Genomic DNA, 25,513 nt, shown 5'->3' with positions numbered 1-25,513 from the left:
GGAAGGTAGCCTACATGAACTCTCAGAGCCAGTTTTTCTGACCTTGCCCTAGGCTGGCTCATGCAACTCCATATTGAAGTGGAATTTAAGGACTCACTGGGAACCATAATCTTGACAGTGAGAAGCTCAAATTGTGGTGCTTAAGAATGCCCTAGTATTAGAATGTCAGAGATGAGCTCAGGCGTTTTGCAGTAAAACTCTCCCACTCTCTTTCATGGCTTTCTGCAGCTTTGAGGTTGTTTGAAGAAGCAGAGCTCTCTCTGATTTTTCTGTTCTGTATATGTATTTCCTGTTCTGCGTGTATATTAACAGTGATAGGAGGAAGAGACACCAATTACGTGGATGGAATAGCCTGGTTTTGGAGCCCAGTGTAGGGGTGGGGTTTGGAAATGGTGAGTGCAAGGTTGGGTATGGGAGGCTGGATGCTGCTTCTAGGAAATGTGGGAGACAGGAAATCAGGAACACCTAGAAGAATTGGCTCTCTGGGCTGCATGCATCCTTCTATGAAGAAGGAATGGTTGAAGAACTAGGGTTATTTTGCCCAGGGAATCAAAGCTTGGGGGTGCGGTGGGAAATGCTGCTTGTCTTGAAATACAGAATTTCGATAAATCTTTTCCACTTGGCGTAAAGCTCTGATGGCAGGTGAGAGATGAAGGGTTAGTAGGTTTTGCCTGTAGTCAAGTAGTAACTTTTAACAGTGCCCCTAAATGGATTCAGTTGTCACAGGAGATACTGAGTTCCTTGACATGGTAATATTTGGGACGGTAGTTTAGAGCATGATTTGTTGTAGGGTTCTGCAGCTACAAGTTGGCAAAATACTTTTCAGATTCATTCATTCAGAAAGTTGTGAATACTGTATCTGTTAGGTGTCAGACCCTGAGATTCAGAGTTGTAAACAAGACACGTTGCGGCCATGGTGGGGCTTATATTCTGAAAGGCAGAAGTCACCTGTCAGTCCAGCCCAGTGACAAGTTTTGATTGACTTGCATTTAAAAACACTTTAAAGTAATCATCTGTATTTAAAAATCAAGAAAATTATCTGGAAACCTAGGGAATTCTAGCTTAAAAAAAAAAAATCAGAATCAATAAGCAACCACTGAATTATGTACCTTATTTTTTATTTATTTATTTTTATTTGTTTATTTATTTTGAGACTAAGTCTCACTCTGTTGCCCAAGCTGGAGTGTAGTGGCATGATCTCGGCTCACTGCAACCTCCACCTCCTGGGTTCAAGTGATTCTCCTGCCTCAGCCTCCTGTGTAGCTGGGGCTACAGGCACACGCCACCATGCCCGGCTAATTTTTGTATTTTTAGTAGAGATGGGGTTTCACTCTGTTGGCCAGCTGGTCTTGAACTTCTGACTTCATGATCCACCCGCCTCGGCCTCCCAAAGTGCTGTGATTACAGGCATGAGCCACCTTGCCCGGCCATATTTTATTTTATTTTTTTGCGTGATCTCAGCTCCCTGCAACCTCCGTCTGATGAGTTCAAGCGATTCTCCTGTGTCAGCCTCCCAAGTAGTGGAATTACAGGTGCCTATCACGCCTGGCTAATTTTTTGTATTTTTAGCGGAGACTGGGTTTTGCCATGTTGGCCAGGCTGGTCTTGAACTCCTGACCTCAGGTGATTCACCCACCTCGGCCTCTCAAAGTGCAGGAGTTAAAGGTAAGAGCCCCTGGCCAAATTGTGTACTTTAAATGCATGGGTTGCATGGTATGTAAATTATGTCAGTAAAGCTGTTATAAGGGAAAAAATGAGAAGACCTAGCCACTCTGGGCCTCTCATGACTGCTGTCTGAAGGCAGGGCCCAGCCTCCCTTTAGGTGAAGAGTGCCACAGCTTGGCTCTTGTAGGCCCTTGAGTTTGCTGTCTTTTACCCAGGCTTCCTTCCAGCATGTCTATGGGACCAGACTTTTGTGTATTTCATCATAAAAACGAGAAAGGACAGCAGACTGCCTAGCTCACAAACAGAGGAACATCCTCATGGGAGAAGAATGAGAGGAGGCAGTGGGGATGTGGGGACGACTTTAAGGCCTTAGGGTAGGAGTTGCACTCAGTAGAGGTGAGGTAGGGGGAGTGAGTGTGATGGAGAGATAGGACTCACCTAGCTTTGTGGCCAGAGGCCCTGAAGCAGCAATAGGAAAGCTCTCTGAGAGTTAAGGGATGGGCTTGCCAGGTGAAACTGAGTTATGTTAGGTCCCAATGAGACTTTGCTTCCTTCCCCTCATCTGCGAAATGGGTATAGCATCTTGGATCTCAATCTGTAAGGCTCTGTTAAGCACAAACACCCTGTAAGTGTGATCAGTCTCAGAGTATAAAGGAGAAAGATGTGGCTACAGGTCTTGTGGCAGTAGCCGGGGGCAGCTTCAGTCAAAGTATTGGGGAGTGCCTCTCACGGTGAGCCAAGATGGGATTGATAAGGAGACTGGTGGTGAACCTTCTAACCTGGAGGAATAACAAGTACCAGGTTGTATTGAGTTTAGAGTTCTCCAAGGAACAGAGACAAGGCCTGTATGAATGAGGGGAGAGAGACACAGAGAATCAGAAACAGGAGGCCTTTGGAGGCCAGCTTAGGGAGTCTGGATCCTGTTCTGAAAGCATTGGAAGAGGTGTTATCACCTGATTTCTGCTTTAGGATTACTCAGTTCTGTGGAAAATGGACGGAGGAGGTAGGGGGAGGAGGCAAGGTGGAAGCAAGGAGACTCCTTAGGAGACTACTTCTGTAGTAGTCCAGGAAAAAGATGGAGAGGAGGGGGATGATGGCATAGTGACTTGGGCCTGATTTTTTTTTTTTTTACTAGCTGTTTTCTCCTGAGACTAGACCTCTTAAAGAGGAAGCTTTCTGATTGCTATTTCGTATTTCCTCCTCACTTCTCACACTATCTAGAAGCTGAATTAGTTGCACTATCCCATCATCAGAAGGGTAGTTTAGGCAGGCATTTTCCCCCTGGTTTTGGATCTCTTGGCCCCAAAGCCAGGCTAAGGACAGGTGCTTCCCTGCCTAGGCTACCTCTCCCGGCCTGTCCCTGGCTCCCTCCCTGCCCCAGGGTAGAGGTGGAATGAGGGTATGAGAGAATAGCCTGAGACACAGGCAAGGGCATGGTTGGGAGGGCAGTCCAGGAGGTTGGGACTGATCTTGACCCTGAGTCTGTGTGTCACGGTTTTCTCTTCCTGACTTCTTGTCAGAAACTGCTATGGGTTTTTGATTTCAGGTAAGATCCTTAGGGCAGAGTCAGAGCAAGCTGCTGGAGCACAGTCTGGGAATCCAGACTGGAGTTCTGATTTTAGTCCCACTCTCTAGTTTCTCCTGGCTAGAACTTCATTTCTCACAACTTTTATAAAGGGATTGGATCCTGGCCGGGCCTGGTGGCTCATGCCTGTAATCCCAGTGCTTTGGGAGGCCGAGGCAGGTGGATCACCTGAGGTCGGGAGTTCAAGACCAGCCTGCCCAATGTGGTGAAACCCCATCTCTACAAAAATACAAAAATTAGCCAGGCGTGGCAGCAGGCACCCGTAATCCCAGTTACTCAGGAGGCTGAGGTGAGAGAGTCGCTTGAACGCAGGAGGTGGAGGTTGCTGTGAGCCAAGATCGCGCCACTGCCCTCCAGCCGGGGCGACAGAGCGAGACTCTGTCTCAAAAAAAAAAAAAAAAAAAGGATTGGCTCCTGTGCTGTCAAGTGCAGTGCTTATCAGTGAGTAATAGCCTTTGTCATGTCCCTGGGCTTAGCCAGGTGTCCTAAAATCTGCCTCGTGGGTAGCTCACCTTGGTGAGGACAGATTCCCCAGGAACGCAGGCCAGAGTTCCTGGAGACCCTCTGCTAATGTCATGATTATTGAACTTTCAAGCTACCACACACTCCTATTCACTGTCACCATTCATTTTCACAGTAACCCTGTGGGATCTAGCTACAGTGACAGTCCTCATTTTACGGATGAGAAAACAGGTGCTCATAGAGGTTCACTAATTTGCTCAAGGCTCCACAGTAGTTAGTAAGTAGCTGGGGTTTGAGCCTATGGCAGACTGACTCGAGTTCATGCCGTACACATCATCTGGCTTTGCATTCTCCCAGACCACAGAATTGTACATATCCTCCCAGGAAAACTGTTCAGGGGGAGAGAGGACTCGCACAGATCTTGAGATTCTGGTATCTGTATAGGGCTCTTATAGCCCAGCCTAGACGCCTCAACTCTGCCTCCACTGGCAGGGTGGGCTCTGGGGACATAAGCCAAGTGGGTTTAAGCCAGGCACTGATCCTGCTGGGGAGCTCTGGCTCTTCCCCTAGAGATGTTCCTCCAGCTCTGCTGGGCCACCTGCAGGCCTGCTGGAAAGACCTTGTGGTTTTTCACGCATGGCCTTGGGGTCAGTAGGAAAGGTTGGGGGTGGGGTTCTCTACAGGCTTTGGAAGGCTCTCTGGCTTTGTGTTACCAAAGAGGATGGAAAATACCCTATGTGTTGGGCCTTTTAACTTCTTTTGAAGGGGAAATCTTCAGGTTGCTCAAGCAACACCAATTCATTGTAGAAAAATGTCAAAATATATTTTAGCAAAAAGAAAACCCCTTGGTAATCTGTCCCACTAACCAGCAAATATACAACCCACATGAACATAAATACACATATAAATATAATAAACATTGATGGGATTGTATATCTTTCTAGACCAGTGCTAGCCACATAAATTAAAATTTTCTAGTAGCCATATTTTTTTAAAAAGTAAAAACGGGAAATCAGTTTTAATAATCTAATATATTCAAAATGCTGTTTTAACATAATGTAAAAATTATGAAATGTACATTCTTCTTACTAAGTTTTTGAAATTTGATGTCTTTCATACTTAAACTTCTCGATTTGGGCTAGGAACATTTCAAGTGCTCAGTATCCACATATTGTGGCTCGTGACTATGGTATTGGATAGCATATTTCAAGTGTGTGTGAGAGGATACATATATATATACACCTTTTAATAAAAAGACAAAATGCGATCCTAATATAGTAGCCTTCCCCTTGTCCATGGGGGATACATTTCAAGACCTTCCAGTAGATGCTTGAAACATCAGCTAGTACCAAACCCTCTATATGTTTTTTCCTATACATACATAACTATGATAAAGGTTAATTTGTAAATTAGGCGCAGTAAGAGATTAACAACAACAAAATACAATAATTACAACAATATATTGTAATAAAAGTTACGTGAATGTGGTCTTCTTCTCAAAATATCTTTTGTTTTGTTTTGTTTTTTGAGATGGAGTTTTGCTCTTGTTGCCCAGGCTGGAGTGCAATGGCATGATCTCAGCTGACCACAACCTCCGCCTCCCAGGTTCAAGCAATTCTCCTGCCTCAGCCTCTGGAGTAGCTGGGATTATAGGCATGTGCTGCCACACCCTGCTAATTTTGTATTTTTAGTAGAGACGGGGTTTTTCCATGTTGGTCAGTCTGGTCTTGAACTCCCGACCTCAGGTGATCCACCTGCCTCCCAAAGTGCTGGGATTACAGGCATGAGCCACCGCACCCGGCCTTTTTTTTTTTTTTTTTTTTTTTTAAAGATGTTGCTGTTCTATTCTTTGAGTTACTGTTGGGACAACTGGGAAGAGAGAAGAGTTGAGATAAAGAATGAGGAAGGCTCCATGACTGGAAGTTTAGTCCGCCCAGTTTTTGTACTGGAAGGGCTAATTGCTGATTTCCTTAAGAAAACGTACGAATGGGGGCTTCTGTCACCTCGAAATATCTTGTACTGTACTCACCTATTTTGGGGCCTCAGTTATCCGTGGGTTACAAACTATGGCTGGGGGGGCGGGGATCCACTGTTTTGTAAGCTATATATTTTTTCCATTTAGAAACATAGGCTTTCAAGGGGACTTAATCTTTTTGTAACCCTCAAAGCCACCTTGGGAAGGAAGGTAGCAGTTTCCTGTTGAGAGAAAGGTTAAGGAACTGTGGCTGCGAAGGCACATACCCAACTGCTACCTGTGAGCCCTCCACTCCTTCCCTGTCCTCTGCAGGCACGCTGGGGTTGAGGCCTCTGAGCCTGGGCCACAGTTGACATGCACGCATGTGTAAGTGCATGTTCCCACACAGCACTGTGCTGGGGGAAGCAGGCCCAGATAGGGGAAGATACTTACCGAGCTGCCACACAGGGATAGGATATTTAAAACACAAGCACCCTGAACTCCCAGTCCAGTGTTCTTTCCACTCATCTGCCAGATTCTGAGAGCTTCCTGCCTGGTTTTGGAACTACTTGAAGTACAAAGAGGAAACTAATGGAGGGTGGGCAAAGGCCTTCCACTTGGTTTGTCTGGGAGTGCCCCCAAGTCTACAGCCTACCCCGCTGATGGAAGCAGGCCAGCACTGGCCTGTCTCATGGGGAGAACAAATGTGGATAGGCAGTGGGAAAAAGACCAGTTGGGCCTGAGTGATTGCAGAAAGGGACATGGGTTGGCCTGAGTCAGGTTGGGACTTAGAAATCTCTAAATAATTGGTTTGTCCAACAATCCTGCACCCCCAGTGTGAGCACAAGTGCCTCACACTAGGCCACTTTGTGACAAGAACGTCATGCATGTTGGAGATTTGTAGGAGCCTGGCTTCATTTTTTGTTTGTTTGTTTGTTTGTTTCTCCACACCCAAACCTGTGCCTCAGTTTTTCAGCCTGTAAAATTGGGCTGCCTCTTAGGTATGCCATTGGCCTGCTGCTGGCCTCCTCTGCCCCTTTGGAGGAGGGCTGTGGATGAGCAGCTGACTTGGGTTAGCCCTTGGATGAAAGGGATCAGAGTACTGATGATTGGGGGTTTAAAGACTGGATGGAGTTTAAATACTGGATGGATCGAGGGAAGCCAGCCCTCCTCTGCATCACTGCATCCCTGCCCCATGCTTGTTTGCACTGCAGGGAATAGCAGCTATGGCACTCAGCAGCCCTGTGCCAAGTCTCCAGGCTGGGGAGGGCCTGCTCCAGGGAGTGAGGGGGTGCCTTGGTTTGCACTCTGGGAGCCAAATTGCCTCGAGGTGGGATATTGCTCAAGATGGCATTTGCCAGAGCTGAGGAGTCTAAGGCACCATCTTTTGATTTCTCCTGGGGTCTAGTCTTATTACTCAAACCCTTGGATTGAAAGGGTTGGTACTACCTTTGGGAAGACTTAATCTCTTGCATTTCCTCTGAGGTGGGATTGGAGAGGCAGTAAAGGTCCCTGTTGGCTGTTGCTGGGCTTGTAGTTGCTCTGGGATGTTCTCTGCTATCCCTGCCCCAGGCCTTTTCTGCCCACATATCATCACTGCCATTGCCCCTCTGAGGTGGCAGCTCTTTGGAGATCCTAGACTTGAAGCAGGTCGGAATCTAAAAGGGCTTTGGTCACTAAGAAGCCATCTGGTCACTTCTCCTTTTACAGAAAAACCAAGTCTGTATCTTGGCCAAAGTCTCTCAGGTGGCACCAGGGGGATCACAGTGCCTGCATTAGGATTTGTAGGCTTTGTTTCCGTGAGGAAAGAAACAGTTGAAACTCAGTAATTTCAGGGAAAAAAAGAAAAACAGGAGGCCCTTTGAATGGTCGGTGCTGCCAGAGTGGAGATTAGAAGAGGACTAGGGCTGGATATAGTGGCTCACACCTGTAATCCCAGCACTTTGAGAAGCCAGGGCAAGAGGATCACTTGAGCCTAGGAGTTTCAGTCTAGCTTGGACAAGATGGCAAGACTGTCTCTACAAAAATTAAAATTAGCTGGGTGTCAACAGCTAATTTAGTCACAGCTACTTGGGTGGCTGATCCAGGAAGATCGTGTGAGTTCAGGAGCTTGAGGCTGCAGTGAGCTAGGATTGTGCTACTACACTCCAGCCTGGGCAACAGAGCGAGACCTCGTATCTAAAAAACGTAAGTGAATAAAAACAAGAATTTCAAATACAAAAATTAGTTGGGTGTGGTGGCAAGCACCTATAGTCCCAGCTACTCAGGGGACTAAGGTGGGAGGATCACCTGAGCCCAGGGAGGTCGAAGCTGCAGTGAACTGTGATCACGCCACTGCATTCCAGTCTGGGTAACAAAGTGAGACCCTCCCTCAAAAAAAAAAAAAAAAAGTTGACTCCCCTGGGGCTTTGGTGGTTGCTGGAGCCCAGGCCTTCAGGTTGCAGGTGGTTCTAGAGCATTGCCTTTGCAATAAACAGTGCTTTTGATTCTTGACTGTTTTTACTCATATCATTCCCTTTTCTGAGTTGCATTATCCCCACCTGGCAGGTGAACTAACGGGCTCAAGAGGAGTGGATTCTGGTGGCCTCAGTTCCCTGTAGGGCCTACAGGCTTGATCTGGAGCCTTTTGGGGACAAGAACCTAATGTTTGTTTCCTGCAGTGCTGACAGAGGTTTGGGGTAGCCTGGGATTTCATATCCTTGGGGTCAGATACCTTCTCACTGGGTGACCTTTGGCTAACCACTTAGCTGCTTTGAGTCTTCTGAAACTGGGATAATAGTCCCTCCATTGTGAGCACTAAAAATCTTAATGCACAAAAGGGCCACGGCAGGAGGCCTGGCTTCCTGAGGTAAATGCCTAATAAGTGGTGGCCATTATTACTATTATTAGTATTTAAAAATAAATGTGGCCGGGCTTGGTGGCTTACTCCTGTAACCCTAGCACTTTGGGAGGCCAAGGTGAGAGTATCCCTTGAGCCCAGGAATTCAAGACCAGCCTAGGCGGCATAGCAAGACCCAGTATCTATTTTATTTTATTTTGTATAGAGACAGAGCATTGGGTGAGCAAACTAAGATTTTTAGGGTAGAGCAAACTAAGATTTTTAGGGTAAGAGAAGCTGTTTGGCTGTGAGGCAGAAGTAGGTGGACAATTCCCTTCAGAACCTTCATTCTTCTGGCCCAGCCAAGTTTTGGAGCTTGTTATAAAACTTAAACCCCAGCCCAGACTGATCCCTTGTGACCTCGTATCTGTCAGGACACTCAACATGTGGCTTCTTGGATCACTGTTGGTTCCTGGTGCTGGAGATTAGACTGGTGGGTAAAGGGAGAGTACCTCCTCCACCTCTCTTCTGGCTGCTGTTTGTATGTGTAATTGAAACTACCTGCTCTTGTGAACCAATTAAGTCCTGTCTATACAAGTGAGACATTGCACTGGGGTTTGGAGACCAGGGTTCCTTCTTGGCAGTCTCACTCATTGGCAGCTCAGTTCTCAAACATTAATCTGCCATGAGCATTGCACAGGAAGCATACAACTGCAGGTGTTCAATTTCTGCCCACCTTCCTAAATTGATTTCTGGAGTTTATAGAGGGAGTCAAGAATCTGCATTTCTCCCAGGCCAGCCCCTCTTCCCAGGTGCTCTGTAGACCACAGAAGTGGTATTGCAAGCCTGCTAGCTCACTGATCTACAGTTTCTACAACTGTGAAGTGAGTGTTTTTCAAACTGCCTTCTGCTCAGGAACTCCTGCTGAATGGGAGTCACTCAGTTTAGTAACATTTCTTTTGGAACAGCTCTGCTATTTTTCTTTTCAAGAAATTTAAGTGTTTAATACATACTAAAGAATATAAATGTAAAATAAATATCAAAACAACCCAAATACAGTCTTGTGTCACTTAACAGGGATACATTCCGAGAAATGTGTCATTAGTTGATTTTGTCATCGTGTGAACCTAGAGTGTACTTACACAGACAAATGGCACAGCGTACTATGGACTTAGGTTGTATGGTATAGCCTGTTGCTCCTGGGCTACAAACCTGGGCAGCATGTTCCTATACCGAATACTGTAGGAGTTGTAATACAATGGTATTTGTGTATCTAAACATAGAAAAAGTATTGTAGGCTGGCCGCGGTGGCTCATGGCTATAATCCCAGCACTTTGGGAGGCCGAGGCAGGCAGATCGCCTGAGGTCAGGAGTTCAAGAGCAGCCTGGCCAACGTGGTGAAACCCCATCTCTACTAAAAAAAATGCAAAAATTAGCCGAGTGTGGTGGCGGATAGCTGTAATCCCAGCTACTGGGGAGGCTGAGGTGGGAGAATCGCCTGAATCCAGGAGACGGAGGTTGCAGTGAGCAGAGATCACGCCACTGCACTCCAGCCTGGGTGACAGAGCGAGACTGTATTAAAAAGAAAAAGTACTGTAAAAATATGGTATAAAATATGGAATAAAAAGTGTTCCTTCTTCATACCCTCTGCTTCACTTTACTAGCCTTAAAATATTTTTAAAGATTTTTAAAAATGGCACACTGACTGCAGTCAGCAATAATTTATTGTACGTTTAAAAATAACAAAGTGTAACTGGATTGTTTGTAACACGAAAGGATAAATGCTGGAGATGATGGATACCCCATTTACCCTGATGTGATTATTATACCTGTATCAAAGTATCTCATCTACCCCATAAATATGTAAATCTACTATGTACCTACACAAATTAAAAATTAAAAAAAATATATAATAAAGTGGCACACTGGTATAGGGCAGCTCTATTATAATCTTACAGGACCAACTGTCATATTTGTATGGAGATGGCATTATTTGGCTCATGACTATACTTACTGCTGGTTTAAGAAGTGCAGGCCGGGTGTGGTGACTCACGCCTGCAATCCCAGCACTTTGGGAGGCCGAGGCAGGCGGATCACGAGTTCAGGAGATCGAGACCATCCTGGCTAACACGGTGAAACCGCATCTCTATTAAAAATACAAAAAATTAGCCAGGCGTGGTGGCGGGCGCCTGTAGTCCCAGCTACTCGGGAGGCCGAGGCAGGAGAATGGCGTGAACCCGGGAGGTGGAGCTTGCAGTGAGTCGAGATCGCGCTACTGCACTCTAGCCTGGGCGACAGAGCGAGACTCCATCTAAGAAAAAAAATAAAATGCAGCTCTGATTTTAAAATATTAAATATGGTATTGTGGTTTTGGGTAACCCCTGTCAGTTTAACAGTTGAAACTCACTAGGTTACATCAAAATAACCGTTAAGTATGTAGAGAGAAAACCTACCTTAGAATTACCTAGCAGATTCCTGACTCCACCATTGCTGAGCAAAAAAATCTCTGAAGGATGGGACCCAGGAATCTACATTTTGACAAGCTCCTCACATGGTAATTTGAATGCATGCCAAAAATCTTAATAGCTTGTCCTGGAAAGCTGGCTGCATTTATGGAGATCAATGGGTGTAAGGACAAAATCACAAGATGTTAGGACTGGAAGGACTGTAGATGATAGGATTCTGCCCACCCCTACCACAGGCCTCTGAATAGAGAGACTGAAGACACGGAAGGGCAATTCTTGCCAAGCATCCATAGCAAGAGCTCTGGTGTCTGAGCCAGGACTGTCAACCAGTCTCTTGACTTCTAGCCCAGGGCTCTGGTCACTCTTCCACTTTCAGTTTGGAACATGGGGCAATGGTCTTTCCTAACTATGGTGTCCAGATCTAATAAACTAAAAATACAGGGGACACCCAGTTAAATTTGAATTTTAGATAAATCAAATATTTAGTATAAGTATGTCCCAGTATTGCATGGTACATATTTAGTCTATAAAATTACTGTTTATCTGAAATTCAGATTTAACAGAGTGTCCTGAATTGCTATTTGCTAAATCTGGCAACCATATTCTTTCCCCACTTACCCCACCTTTTTTTGGGCACCAGGCAGGTTCAAGAATTGCCCCAAAGTTGGTGGGACTGTAAACCAGTTCAACCATTGTGGAAGTCAGTGTGGCGATTCCTCAGGGATCTAGAACTAGAAATTCCATTTGACCCAGCCATCCCATTACTGGGTATATACCCAAAGGACTATAAATCATGCTGCCATAAAGACACATGCACACGTATGTTTATTGCGGCACTATTCACAATAGCAAAGACTTGGAACCAACCCAAATGTCCAACAACGATAGACTGGATTAAGAAAATGTGGCACATACACACCATGGAATACTATGCAGCCATAAAAATGATGAGTTCATGTCCTTTGTAGGGACATGAATGAAACTGGAAAACATCATTCTCAGTAAACTATTGCAAGGACAAAAAACCAAACACCGCATGTTCTCACTCATAGGTGGGAATTGAACAATGAGAACTCATGGACACAGGAAGGGGAACATCACACTCCGGGGACTGTTGTGGGGTCGGGGGAGGGGGGAGGGACAGCATTAGGAGATATACCTAATGCTAAATGACGAGTTAATGGGTGCAGCAAAACAACATGCACCCTAAAACCTAAAGTATAATAAAAAAAAAAAAAAGCCTAGGAGGAAAAAGAAAAAGAATTGCCACAAAGAAATGAAAAATAATTACCATGCATTTATGGTACTATTACTTCATTTAATCTGTTAATCCTGTGAGCTAGCTCATGGACCCCATTAATAGTTCAGGAAAGTGAGAGGTTAAATCTGACTCCTGGGATCATCTCTGTAAGCTGTCATTTTGCCTTCTCATGAACCTAGTTGCTTGGCTGTCATTGATGTGTGGCCCAGTTAATGCCTATCAAGTTACAAGCTACATGAGAGATTGCTCAATTTTGACTCATCTGCCCCTGGCCTTGTGAGTTACTTAATTGATGGTGGCTGTTGGTTAGTACATCCAAGAATGGACTCTGAAGTCCACGCTGTTAACTGCTGCTCTAACCTGTCTCTTAACCCAGTGGCATAGTAAATTGTTGGTAGGGTGGCTTTGGGGTAGGGGTCGGACCCCCTCTACATTCTCTCTCTCTCTTTTTTTTTTTTTTTTTGAGATGGAGTTTTGCTGTTGTTGCCCAGGCTGGAGTGCAGTGGCGCAATCTCGGCTCACTGCAACCTCCACCTCCCAGGTTCAAGCGATTCTCCTGCCTCAGCCTCCCGAGTAACTGGGATTACAGGCGTGCACCACCACACCTGGCTAATTTTGTATTTTTAGTAGAGATGGGGTTTCTCCATGTTGGTCAGTCTGGTCTCAAACTCCCGACCTCAGGTGATCCGCCTGCTTTGGCCTCCCAAAGTGCTGGGATTACAGGCGTGAGCCACTGTGCCCAGCCCCCCTCTACATTCTCTAAAGGGGTGTGCTGGTGCCTTGAGAGCATCCGTGTGCAGGGGTGGGGAGTCTGCAGGTGGGGCAGCACCCTGGCTGCTGAGCCTGTCCTGTCTCCATGTTCATAGCATCCCAGGGCTCAACTCTTTCCCAGTTGGAGTGTAGCATATGACACTGAAGGAGCCTGTAGGCCAGCCTGAACTTACCAAGAGAGGCAAATTAGCAGCTCCTGGGAAGCAAGGCTGTCTGGCCAGGCTGGCCTGGATTGGAGGAACTAGTTGCTACTCGAGAACTCCAGCTTCCTATCTGCTTTTGGGATGACCCTTCCTGGAAAGTCCCTCTCACTGCTGTGGAATTTTCAGGCTACCAAATGTATCCAGCCTGCCTCTCAGGACAGACAGTGAGAAAAAGATCTCCAGGGCCCACCAAGTCTTCCAGAGGTAGCTGAGAAATTCAGCCTTCCCTGGCAGGGCTCAAAGAGGAAAAAAGGGATTCGAAATGGGGCCCCTCCCAGAGCCACTTCAAAGCACACTCCCTTGTGGTCATGTATTTCAGTTCTATGTGAGTAGTTTTTCTTGACAGTATTGGTAATTTCGGGGAACAGTTCCTGTGACACTTTGGGTCCCTAAGGCCCTGCCCCGACCCTGTGAGTGGATATAGTTGGGCACAGAGTGTATTTTGTTGAGGAGGAGATAATTGGCTTCCTGGTTTGCCAAAGAGCTCTAGATTGGGAGACAAGAATTTGATGTTCCAGTGCCAGCTCTACAGTAAATCACTGGTGACTTCGGCCTCTCCTGGTCCTCAGTTTCTCTGTATGTACAATGAGATTCTCAAGTCTTTCCAGCCCTGACTGGGTCTGGGATCAGCCTCTCCACTCCAATAATGAGAATAATCCAAAGTAATTTTTTGGGGATTCAGAAGCCTCTTCCAACAAAGGATGCCCTAAGATTGGAAGGACAATAAAAATGAGTTTGTGGGCCGGGTGCGGTGGCCCATACCTGTAATCCCAGTACCTTGGGAGGCTGAGGCGGATGGATCACTTGAGGTCAGGAGTTCAAGACGAGCCTGGCCAGCATGGTGAAACCCCGTCTCTACTGAAAATACAAAAAATTAGACAGGCTTGGTGGCTTGCGCCTGTAGTCCCAGCTACTCGGGAGGCTGAGTCAGGAGAATCGCTTGAACCTGGGAAGTGGAGGTGGCAGTGAGCCTAGATCGTGCCACCCACTGCACTCCAGCCTGGGCGACAGAGTGAGACTCCATCTCAAAAAATAAAAAAATGAGTTTGTGTTACCTGAGGTGGTGACTGACCACCAAGGACAGGAAGAAAACCTCTGAGGTTGGCAGCCTCCCACATCAGGGTAGTGGAGTCAGGTGTGCATGGAGTTGTGTGTGTCTAGCAATCTGCCTGAGAGGATTGGCTTCTGAAGTCCAGGGCCTAGGAGAGCCCAAGGGAGCCCCACAAGCTGATTGTGCATAGCTCATTTGTTTAACTGGGAATCATCATCATACCTACCTTCTAGGCTCATGCCTGTAATCCCAGCACTTTAGGAGGCCGAGGCGGGCGGATCACGAGTCAGGAGATCGAGACCATCCTGGCTACCATGGTGAAACCCTGTCTCTACTAAAAATACAGAAAAAGTAGCCAGGCATGGTGGCACACACCTGTAATCCCAGCTACTCAGGAGGCTGAGGCAGGAGAATGGCATGAACCCGGGAGGCGGAGCTTGCAGTGAGCCGAGATGGCGCCACTGCACTCCAGCCTGGGTGACAGAGTGAGACTCTGTCTCAAAAAAAAAAAAAAAGGAAAAATAAATGAGCTATTACATGTAAAAAACTTTGGTACCATGCAAAGACATAGTAAGGCAGGCTTGTCCAAAGGACAGCTTTGAATGCGTCCTGACAAATTTGTACTTTCTTAAAACATTGAGATTTTCTTGCAATTTTTGTTTTTTTTAGGTTCATCAGCTATCGTTAGTGTTAGTGTGTTTTACCACTGTGGCTGAGGGAAGGCAAAAGATTGGACACCTCTATAGTAAGCACTCAGTAATTGATTGCAGTCTAGTGAAGTTGAGATGCACACAGATGCAACCATTTCAGGCGGTAGTGAGTGCCCTGAAGACCTTAAATTGTAGACTGAATTAAAACTTGATCCAGAGTTGCTGGTTTTGTAGCACTTTTACATTGGGCAGTCAGGAAGCCTCCTGAGGAGAACTTATATTGAGATCTGTGACTAGATCTGAGGAATCAGTCATCTTGCTCTTCAACATTGTGACCTTGGGTGAGTCCCTTCCTTCAGTTTCATTTTCTGGACAACTGGAATAATTGTCTTTTTGAGATAATTAAGTGAAATCATACATAAACAGCAACTTAGATCAGTTTTTGGTACCTAGTCAGTGTGCAGTAAAAGGTGATTATTATTACTGTTCTAACTAGAACCAAATGTGCTCTTTAGAAAAGGCTGGGTTAGGGAGCTGGCACTTGGAGGCCAGGAGCTTTAGTGGCTGCTGATATATTTCAGCTGTGTTGATTATTGATCAGCTTTGAAGCAAGATTTCAGGGACTAGTACCAGCAGTGGGAGTGGCCACAGCCACCCGAGGGTGGCTAGGTCCACGTCTGGGCAGGGAGAGTGGGAGCACTGGGCCACCTGGGTCACCACAGGCCAAAGATAGTCAGCTGGGGCTCGGCCTGGGCTGGGCCAGGCTGGCCAGCATCATGTGACTGGAGCCTGGCCCACCCTTGCCCCTCCTCCCAGGCCAAGGGGACGCAGACTCTGCACTCCTGAGCTGACTGGTGGCCTGCAGCTTCCTTTCAGGGAACTCAAGATGGTCTGACCTTCTGAACATTTCTCTCCTTCCATTTCTCTGCCCATTCCTCTCCCTAAGAATGCCTTTCCAGCCCCTGCTGCATTTCATCTGCAGGTCTAGGGGAAATTTGGGTGGGAGGACTGGGCAGAGAGGCCTCTGAGAGATGGTACCGACAGCAGCAGCTGGTGACCAAGGTGAGGAGGGCTGACATGGCATTCTCTTTACTCCATAGAAGAATGTTCCTGCTTAGAGGGTGCTGGGGTCAGTCAGTACAGGAGGAAAGGCCTGTGGGTCTCCAGGCTCCCCTCTATGACTCCACCCCATCCCCAGGATGAATGACAGCTGAAAGTAGCCAGGCTTTTCAGATAATCTGTCCCCAGGCTGGCCTGGGAGGGACAGGCACAGGTGGGTAGTATAACCCAGGCACTCTTTCCTGCTTGCCTCACCCTCCCTTCAGATGGTATTGCTGCCCTCCACAGTCAGGGTCCCTGGACACAGGCTTAGGGAGATAGTAGTGGCCTTCCTTATATCTGGGGGCTGAGGGTGGGGCACAATCGATATCAGCTGGATCCCCCTGAGCAGCCTCTGGGAGAACTGAAGAGGAACTGGGAGGTGGGTCTGGAAGGAATGTCTCTTTCCTCATAGGGCTGCCAGTGCCAGAGTGCTGGAGTTAGACTCAAGCTGGGTGTGCTTGGTGGTAGTTTCCCTTGCCTTTCTGGGTAGGGAAACTAGGCACTTCCAACCACCGAGGTGCTGCTTGTCCAGCTGTTAGTTTAGGCTTCCCTGCAACAGGCTTTGGTTTTCCCCAGTATGTAGAATGATGCCCAGCCATCCCTGCTATTGAGAAACTGTCCTGTTGGCTACAATAAGGTGGTAACTTAATACCCCTTAGCTTCTCTTCCACCTCCTTTTAGTGGTTAAGAGCACAGGTTTTAGAGTCAGACTGCTTGGCTCCAAATCCTGTTCCGCTCTTTGCTGGCTGTTATCTTGGCAAATAACCTTTCCACCATGTGTCTTGGGTTCCTCGTTTTAAAATGGGACCAATGAAAGAAACTAATTCAACATGATCAAGATTAAGAGAATCCATGCCGAGAGTTTAGAACAGTGTGGTGTCTAGTAAATGCTCACTACATATTATTTACACATGTCATTTGTGCATCTACGACTTGCGGCTAGCATTTCTTGTGCTTTGGTGGGAAATCTCAGTGGTTGAGATCTATCATTCTGTTCTCACACCTGTAGACCCAATATTAGTAAGGAGAGTGATGCTGGGGTAGAATGGTAGGTAATGCTCCCAAGGGTTATACAACTGGTGAGTGTTGCATTCTGGACTGAGGCGCAGCACTGATATCAGGCAGTTGGGTTGCCTGTGAGTCAAAGCTGGGCCAGGGCCTGCCTTCCTCTGGGAGCCAGCAGTTTCTAGGACACTAGCAGTTTCTCTGTATTTGGGAGGGCTCCAGCTGAAGGCTAAGGGTTGAGGCTATAACCTCAGGAATTAGCACTTGACAAGCAAAGCGTCTTCTGGTGTGAAGTCGCCATTCATTAAACAAGTGTCTGCTGTGTTGCCAGGCCCTGAGCTAGACACTGGGATACTGCTGTGAAAGCAGCCCTGTGGTCCCTGCCCCCAGGGGAGGGGCAGATAACTAACCAGCCGGTTAACATTTACAATACCGTGGGAGCACATAGCAGGGTACTTCACCACACTTGAGGTCTGGGAGGTCTCCCCCAAGGAGGTCGAACCTAATGGCCAGGTGTATGGTAGCAGATGGGTGAGTGTGAATGTAATACAGCCCCTAAACCCAACAGATTACCTTGTTCCTCAAGGTAGTAGTTCTTAGCTCTCTGGTAAACAGGATTTTCAGATGCCAATCTCCAGGAGATGATACCAGTCCCCAAATAAGCATTTGGTCTTCCTAATTTTCCTGGCAGTGTTCAGGCCTGAAATCTGGTAGTGCTTCTAGTCACCCACTCTGGGTCCTGAAGGCTTGCTTTGAATAGCTCCGTCTTTTCTCACCTTTCACGCACTGGTCCCTCAGTTTTAATTCCAGCTTCTCTCTGCCTCTTACCAGATCTTTTTACTGTGACCTGATGAGTTTGAATCACCCATGTGCTTTCTACCTGTTGGTTGAACCAAGTTCTTGCTCCTCAGACCTTCACGTCTGGAACCTCTGGGTAGCTTTTGTTTCAAAAGGTCAGCAGCCTCAGGATCTTTTGAGAACAAGACAATAGTGAAAACACTTTTAAATCTTCTTACCTGGCTGTGTACTGGCCAGGGTTATGGGTTTAGTAGGCTAAGAGAGACTACTTGAGCCTGGTCTGTTTTTCTTTTCTGTTCTGAGTAAAAAGTGGAATGACTAAATTTCAACTGAAAGGGAACTCTGTCAGCCTTCCCCATGTTCTTCCTTCCTCCCTAACAAAGTAGGGCTTTATATCAAAAAGCACCCCTGGGGGACCTGTGGTAAATTCCCCCATCTTTCTTTCCTCATTTTAAACTACAAAGGTTGGAAGCCTTCCTCTTTCCTGGGGAAACTTGCCCTGGGGTCCATGTGCCTCCTGTCTCTGGAGGGCAATGTGGTGGTGTGGTGTCCCCACCCAGTGGGCATGGATTACCGCTCAGAAGAGCCAGGTGAGGTGGGTAGCCTCACTTGCAGTCTGGACTGGATGAATTGAACCAGTTAATCCCCCGAAGAGTTTTTCCCGTACATTCTGATTCTTTCATTTTGAGAGGTGATTTGGTGTATCTCCCCCCATCCCCATCTCTATCTCAGAGTGAGGGTGGTGATTGCTTGGAAATAGTAAGCTTCCTTTGTGAATTGTAATATTAGCATTTGTTGGGCATTTATTGTGTGCTTAGGTACTCTTAGTATGCTCTGTTCATTTAACTGTTCAGCAGCCATGTAACTATGACTTCAATTTTACAGAGGAAGGTGAAGTTCAGAGGGACCCTGGGAGGAGCAGAGTAGATAGGGACTCCACTTTAAGTCCATCACATAGCAAAGTCCATGTGCTTAATGGGGCCCTCTGACTTTCCTAGGTGGTCTTTGAATGAGGGGGTGTTAGACACACTTGAAAATAGAGGCTCAAAGAATCTCGGGGTTAGACAGTTGAGGTCGTGTGGTCATTAACCACTCCACTCTACAGAGGAGCCGTCATCCCTACTCCAACCATCCCAGTTAGTAATTCCTCTCTGCCCTGCCATTCCTCAGCACCCACCTTCTACCCCTCGTTTCTCTTCATCCTTCATTAGCAGTAGTAGCATTAGCTCCCTGCTCCTCGACACTCAAAATAACCTTAGGTAATCCAAGTGAAAATAGTGGGTTTGCCACGCAGATAGTTGTCAGAAAAGTCCTCTGGTGTTCTCACCACCACCATATTCAGATTGCTTCTTGCACATAGCAATTTTGGTATGCTTCACTTTTTTTTTTGAGATGGAGTTTCGCTCTTGTCACCCAAGCTGGAGTGCAGTGGTGCGATCTCGGCTCACTGCAACCTCCGCCTCCCGGGTTCAAGTGATTCTCCTGCCTCAGCCTCCTGAGTAGCTGGGAATACAGGCACATGCCACCACACCTGGCTAATTTTTAGTATTTTTAGTATAGACAGATTTTCACCATGTTGGCCAGGCTGGTCTCAAACTCCTGACCTCAGGTAATCTGCCTGCCTTGGCCTCCCAAAGTGCTGGGATTACAGGCGTGAGCCACTGCACCCAGCTGGTATGCTTCATTTTTAACAAAGGCATGTGTGTATTTAAGAAGCCCCTGGACCTCCTGGAACTAGAATTACCAGAATTAGTACGGGCTCCTGGCTATGGTCCTCTGGGACAGAAGGTGGTTTTCCTTCTCTTAGATACCCTTTAGGCCTGGTTTGCCTTAGTTGAGGAAGAAGACCCTCCTAGGGACTCTGTCTGCCATCCTCCCTCCTACAATCTGGGCCTCAGAGACCTGTGGACAGATAAGCTGCTGGGCCCAGTCATCAGTAACTGTTTACTCAGAACCAGGGAAGTGCTCTAAGATTACACTAAGAAGGCTTTTGACCCATTCCTCACCAGTAGACACATGGAAATCACTGGGCTCCATGGAATTTCTGGTGAGCTGTTGAGGAGCTTTGGCAAGGGAGTCAAGACTTACAGCTCTCATCCTGGCTCTGCAGCTAGTCTTGAGGAAGCCCCTTCCCTTTTTCTGGCCTCAGTTCCCTATCTACAAGTTGAGTAGATTAGAACTATGGTCCTTTCATTCTATGATTGTTTTCTTTCTTTTTTTTTTTTTTTTTTGAGATGGAATTTCGCTCTTGTTGCCCAGGCTGGAGTGCAATGGTGCAATCTCTGCTCACCACAACTTCTGCCTCCTGGGTTCAAGTGATTCTCCCACCTCAGCCTCCCAAGTAGCTGGAATTACAGGCATGTGCCACCACACCTGGCTAATTTTGTAATTTTAGTAGAGATGGGGTTTCTCCATGTTGCTCAGGCTGGTCTCGAACTCCCGACCTCAGGTGATCCACCCACCTCGGCCTCCCAAAGTGTTGGGATTACAGGCGTGAGCCACCGTGCCTGGCTTAACTGTTTTCTTGACCAAGTGAATGGTGTTTCCTGACTGGGCGTTGGGTCAGTGTCAGCAGGCATGCAGGTTTCAGAATGCAGGGGTAGAAGGAGGAGAATTATCCCCTGATTTGGTTGGGGTGGTGCTGGACATGGGGATTGGTGCCTATGCAAAGGATTGGTTTGCACTGGCAGCCATTACAGATGCCAGGCCCAGCTGAACCTGTATATTCTGTGTGTGCGTGTGTGTACCTGTGTGTGCGTGTGTGTACCTGTGTGCACACGTGTTCCAGTGGTTACCTGGTGAGGGTTTGTGGCTGAGATGGATAATTGAAGTCATCAGAAAGCCTAGTCTTCTTTCTGGTCTCTTGCAGGGCCTGACAGCAGCTCATCTGAGCCCTTCTGGGTTTCCTTGAAGCCCAGTAGGATTTTAACAAATCTGTGAATTTTAGATTTTAAAGGCAGAAGTGGCTGTTGCTCCCCAGTGGATTTTTCTGCCTTTCTGGGGGCTTTTTTCTCCTTGTCAGGGGCAACCTGAAGCCCCGCCTGGGAGCAGAGAAAGAACAGGGCATTATGGGTTTTCAGGACAGAGGAACCTGGGGATGGACCTTTTTCAACAAACTCACACAGGACTAATTTAAGAATATTCATGTGTATGCTCAGACTGTTTGTATTCTCATCAGCTTGGGATTGGTGGCAGAGTAGGGAATCGGTGAGGTCTTTTCATGGCAGGAAGGCTCTCACGTTGATTGGAGACTGAGCTTTCAATACTTTACCGTCTCCTTTTGTGATCAATGATCTGACTTTGCCTCACCTTTTTAAGGAAAAGTCTTCAGGAATACCTTGCCCTCTGCACCTGATTTCTCTTTATAACATCCTGTTAGTGAAGTTGGTGTTGGTGGTACCCAGGCCCTTTGGCCTGCTCTCCTGGTAGCTTGCACACAGTGTTGCTGGTTATTGGGAGAAGTAATTACCAGCCATAGTGTAGGTATATATGAACCTGGTCCTGGTTTGAAGCAGAAGAAGATTTTATCAGGGGACTAGATGGTATTAGGCTCATCCAGGCTAACCCAGGAGTCCCAGGAGTATGGGTGCAGAATGGCTCCTTGGGCCTAAGAACTCTATCCTCTTGGGATTGAGATTTTCTGGTTCACCATTGCCCTGCGCTGGGGGTGTGGGATGCTGTTGGCTGGGTTCCACAGCTCCAGCTCTCAAAGGCATGTGGGGTATCTTGAGGGGGTAGTGGCTCTGGTAGGGGGTGGAAGCCAGGAGTGCAGTGGCCTCACAGTGAGGAGTCAGGCAAGGACACTCCACTCATTAAGGGAACATGGGTCTGATCAAGGAGTAGAACATTCCTTTCCAAGCCAGCGGGGCAAATTTCTCTGCTGCTCAGGGTTTGGGGGCAGCGCTTGCCCTGGCGTGGCTGGCCAACAGTACAGGCTAAGTGATAGGAGAGAAGTCAGTGAGCAGAGCCACAGGGTGTATCTTTTCCTGTGGGTTTCTGGGGGAAGACGGGATACAGAAATTCTTGTTTTTCAGAATGGTGTTGGGAAAGCAAGTGTGGGTGTAGAAGGGACTGGACCTACTAGAATAACTTCCTTTAAAAAAAAAAAATTAAGACATTTGTTTTTGATAAAAGCCCCTGTCTGTCTTTGTTGAAAAACTGAAGTCGCTGTAAATGTTATATTTAATTCCTGATAGTTCTTTTTTTTTATTTTTTATTTTTTGAGATGGAGTCTCACTCTGTCGCCCAGGATGGAGTGCAGTGGCACGATCTCGGCTCACTGCACGCTCCGCCTCCTGGGTTCACACCATTCTCCTGCCTTAGCCTCCCCGGTAGCTGGGACTACAGGTGCCCGCCAACACGCCTGGCTAATTTTTTGTATTTTTAATAGAGATGGGGGGGTCTCACCGTGTTAGCCAGGATGGTCCCGATCTCCTGACCTCGTGATCCACCAGCCTTGGCCTCCCAAAGTGCTGGGATTACAGGCGTGAGCCACCACGCCTGGCCCCTGATAGTTCTTACATGTTTTGTCTAGAGTTTGTACTGTATGTGTGTGCATGTGCACATTTTTGTTTTACAAGAAGGATTTTAAAAAAACTTTAGGCAGGTGTGGTGGCTGATGCCTGTAATCCCAGCACTTTGGGAGGCTGAGGCAGGCAGGTTACTTGAGGTCAGGCATTTGACACCAGCCTGGCCAACATGGTGAAACCCATCTCTGCTAAAAATACAAAAATGAGCTGGGCATGGTGGGGGACACCTGTAATCCCAGCTACTTGCGAGGCTGAGGCAGGAGAATCACTTGAACCTGGGAGGCAGGGGTTGCAGTGAGCCGAGATGGCGCCACTGCACTTCAGCCTGGGCGACAGAGCAAGACTCTGTCTCAAAACAAACTTTTTTTTTTTTTTTTGAGACAGAGTCTTGCTCCGTCGCCCAGGCTGGAGTGCAATGACGCTATCTCGGCTCACTGCAACCCCCGCCTCCCAGGTTCAAGTGATTCTCCTGCCTCAGCCTCCCAAGTAGCTGGGATTACGGGTGCCCACCACCATGTCCAGCTAATTTTTTGTATTTTTAATAGAGTAGAGACAGGGCTTCGCCATGTTGGCCAGGCTGGTCTCGAACTCCTGACCTCAGGTGATCCACCTGCCTTGGCCCCCAACGTGCTGGGATTACAGGCGTGAGCCACTGCGCCTGGCCACAAAGTTTTCATTTACTGTGTCCGTCGTTTTTTATTAGTAGAGATCATTATCTTTTTCATAACTTTTCTAAAAATGGATGAACTTTAGTCAGTCCCCTATTTTGGGGTATATAGGTTGTTTTCCATTTTTTCAAGTTATAAGTAATATTTTAGTAGGACATCTCTGTACATAACTCTTGTCTAATTTGTATCATTAGGATAAATTCTTAGAGGTAGGACTGTTGAGTCAAGTGGGAGCCCACTTTTTCTTTGGAAACTGAGAAGGCAGACAAAAATCTTTCCTGAGCAGCCGGCCCTGGTGTGGTCCCTAGATTTTTTGATGGCTCACTTAGAGTTTTTACTTTGCCTTCCCAATGATCACTAGTCCTGGTCTGCTCACATCAAACTTCTAGAATGTTAGGGCCAGAAATGATCCTTCAGTCATCTGCCATGATTCAGGAGCCCTGAGTTATAGTGCTGACTCTGGTGGCATGGACTTCTTTCTCCAGGCCTCAGTCTCTGTTATGGAACTATACTCTCTGAGGGCCTGCCACCTGAGTCAGGACTCCTTGGGTTTTGGCTGCTGGCTGCTGGCTCCTGGCTCTTTGCATGATCTCGCTTTCTATGACTTCTTCAGGAGTGGGCTGGTAAAATTGTTACTGGTGTTTGAGCACATGTCTTTCCCCTCTCTACTGTGTCTTTCTCCTTTGGGAACTTGCAGGTTGCTTGGTGGAGTGGGGACGGTGATGAGGGTGAGGAGCTGGCAGTAGCCCCCTCACATGGGCTTTGCATTACTAATCTCTCCCTTCTTGTTCCCACAGAACACTCTGCTCCAGCCAAGGTGGTGAGGGCAGCTGTTCCTAAACAGCGTAAAGGCAGCAAGGTAAGGAATAAGAGTGGGCAACTCAAGGGGACTTTTTGGAGTTGGTGGCCTCTTTCCTGTTCTAGTGAATGCTCCTGGACTGCCAACTAGTTCTGGATTGTCTGTGAATTGCAGAGGAGCCCCTTCTGGGTATCCGGTGTGAATGGTCCTGGTGAACAGACTGATTTGGCCTCTGATCTCTTGGTGAAGCTTGGGTGGGGCTCTGAATAGCAAAGGCAGGGTCACTTCTGGGGCCCTCATAGTGTTTGTTCCCTGCAGGTTGGTGACTTTGGAGATGCAATCAACTGGCCCACACCTGGAGAGATAGCCCACAAGAGTGTTCAGGTGAGTCTGTGTGGAAGGATAGGCAGGTTTGAACTCTGTTGACATACACACATTTAGCTCCTCAAGCTTCCAGAGAGCCTCAGCTCTTACCTTTCTCAGTTTTCTTTCTTTTTTTTTTTTTCTCCCCCCAACAGAGTTTCACTCTTTTTGCCCAGGTTGGAGTGCCATGGTACAATCTCAGCTCACTGCAACCTCCACCTCCTGGGTTCAAGTGATTCTCCTCCCCCAGTCTCCCGAGTAGCTGTGATTACAGGCGCTCACCACCGTGACCGGCTGATTTTGTATTTTTAGTAGAGACAAGGTTTCACCATGTTGGCCAGGCTGGTCTCGAATTCCTGACCTCAAGTGATCTGCCCGCCTCAGCCTCCCAAAGTGCTGGGATTACAGGCATGAGCCACCATGCCTGGCCTCTCAATTTTTTCTTTTCTTTTCTTTTTTTTTTTGAGATGGAGTCTCGCTCAGTCACCCAGGCTGGAGTGCAATGGTGTGATCTCGGCTCACTGCAACCTCCGCCTCCCAGGTTCAAGCGATTCTCACTCTGTCACCCAGGCTGGAGTGCAATGGTGTGATCTCGGCTTACTGCAACCTCCACCTCCCAGGTTCAAGTGATTCTTCCACCTCAGCCTCCCGAGTGGCTGGGATTACAGGCACCCACCATCATGCCTGGCTGATTTTTGTATTTTTTAGAGACGAGGTTTCACCATGTTGGCCAGGCTGGTCTTGCACTGACCTCAGGTGCTCTGCTCGCCTGGGCCTCCCAAAGTGCTGGGATTATAGGCATGAGCCACCGTCCCCAGCCCCCTGGCCTCTGTTTTTTAAACTGAATGGTTAATAGAATCTGAGCAACATTGAAATAGCTAAGAACTGTCATCATTTGAACCTTTGCTTTGTGTCAGAGACTGCCAAGTACAGTTTTCCTTTGTTATACATGGCGGGGCTGGTGGCAGGTGTTGGTTCTGGGACCTCTGTGCATACCAAAATCTTTGCATACTCAAGTCCTGTAGTTGGCCCTGCAGGACCTACATATATGAAAAGTTGATCTTCCGTGTATGCAGGTTTCACATCCTGCTAATACTGTATTTTTGATCTGCATTCGGTTTTTTAAAGTCCTGCGTATAAGTGGACCCACATAGTTCAAAGCCATTTTATTCAAGGGTCAGCTGAATTGCCCGTTCGTCATCTCATCTAACCCTCACAGTGACTCTGAGATAGGTCCTTTTATAATTCCCATTTTACAGATGAAGCTGCTGAGACTTGCAGGGTTAATTACTAGCCCTTGATGGCCAAGTGGGGATTGGAAGTCAGGTGTGTTGTATTATTCCCCAGCCTGTGTTCTCCATCACT

The 25,513-nt window shown here is 47.3% G+C and overlaps 1 protein-coding gene across 3 annotated transcripts in view; it reads left to right on the top strand.

Moving 5' to 3' along the window:
• Positions 1–25,513, top strand: part of LARP1 (La ribonucleoprotein 1, translational regulator) — a 63,214-nt gene that overhangs the window by 12,353 nt on the left and 25,348 nt on the right. For all 3 annotated transcript variants that reach the window (XM_030826033.1, XM_030826029.1, XM_030826022.1), the window contains exons 2-3: positions 23,784–23,845; positions 24,104–24,169. In XM_030826033.1, the coding sequence (XP_030681893.1) occupies positions 23,784–23,845; positions 24,104–24,169 (128 nt within the window). The remainder of the gene's footprint in view (positions 1–23,783; positions 23,846–24,103; positions 24,170–25,513) is intronic.

Source organism: Nomascus leucogenys, chromosome 2 (assembly GCF_006542625.1).
Source record: "Nomascus leucogenys isolate Asia chromosome 2, Asia_NLE_v1, whole genome shotgun sequence".
Classification (NCBI taxonomy): Eukaryota; Metazoa; Chordata; class Mammalia; order Primates; family Hylobatidae; genus Nomascus; species Nomascus leucogenys.
Note: the sequence above shows the minus strand (reverse complement) of the source record. Positions and strands in the feature narration are given on the sequence as shown.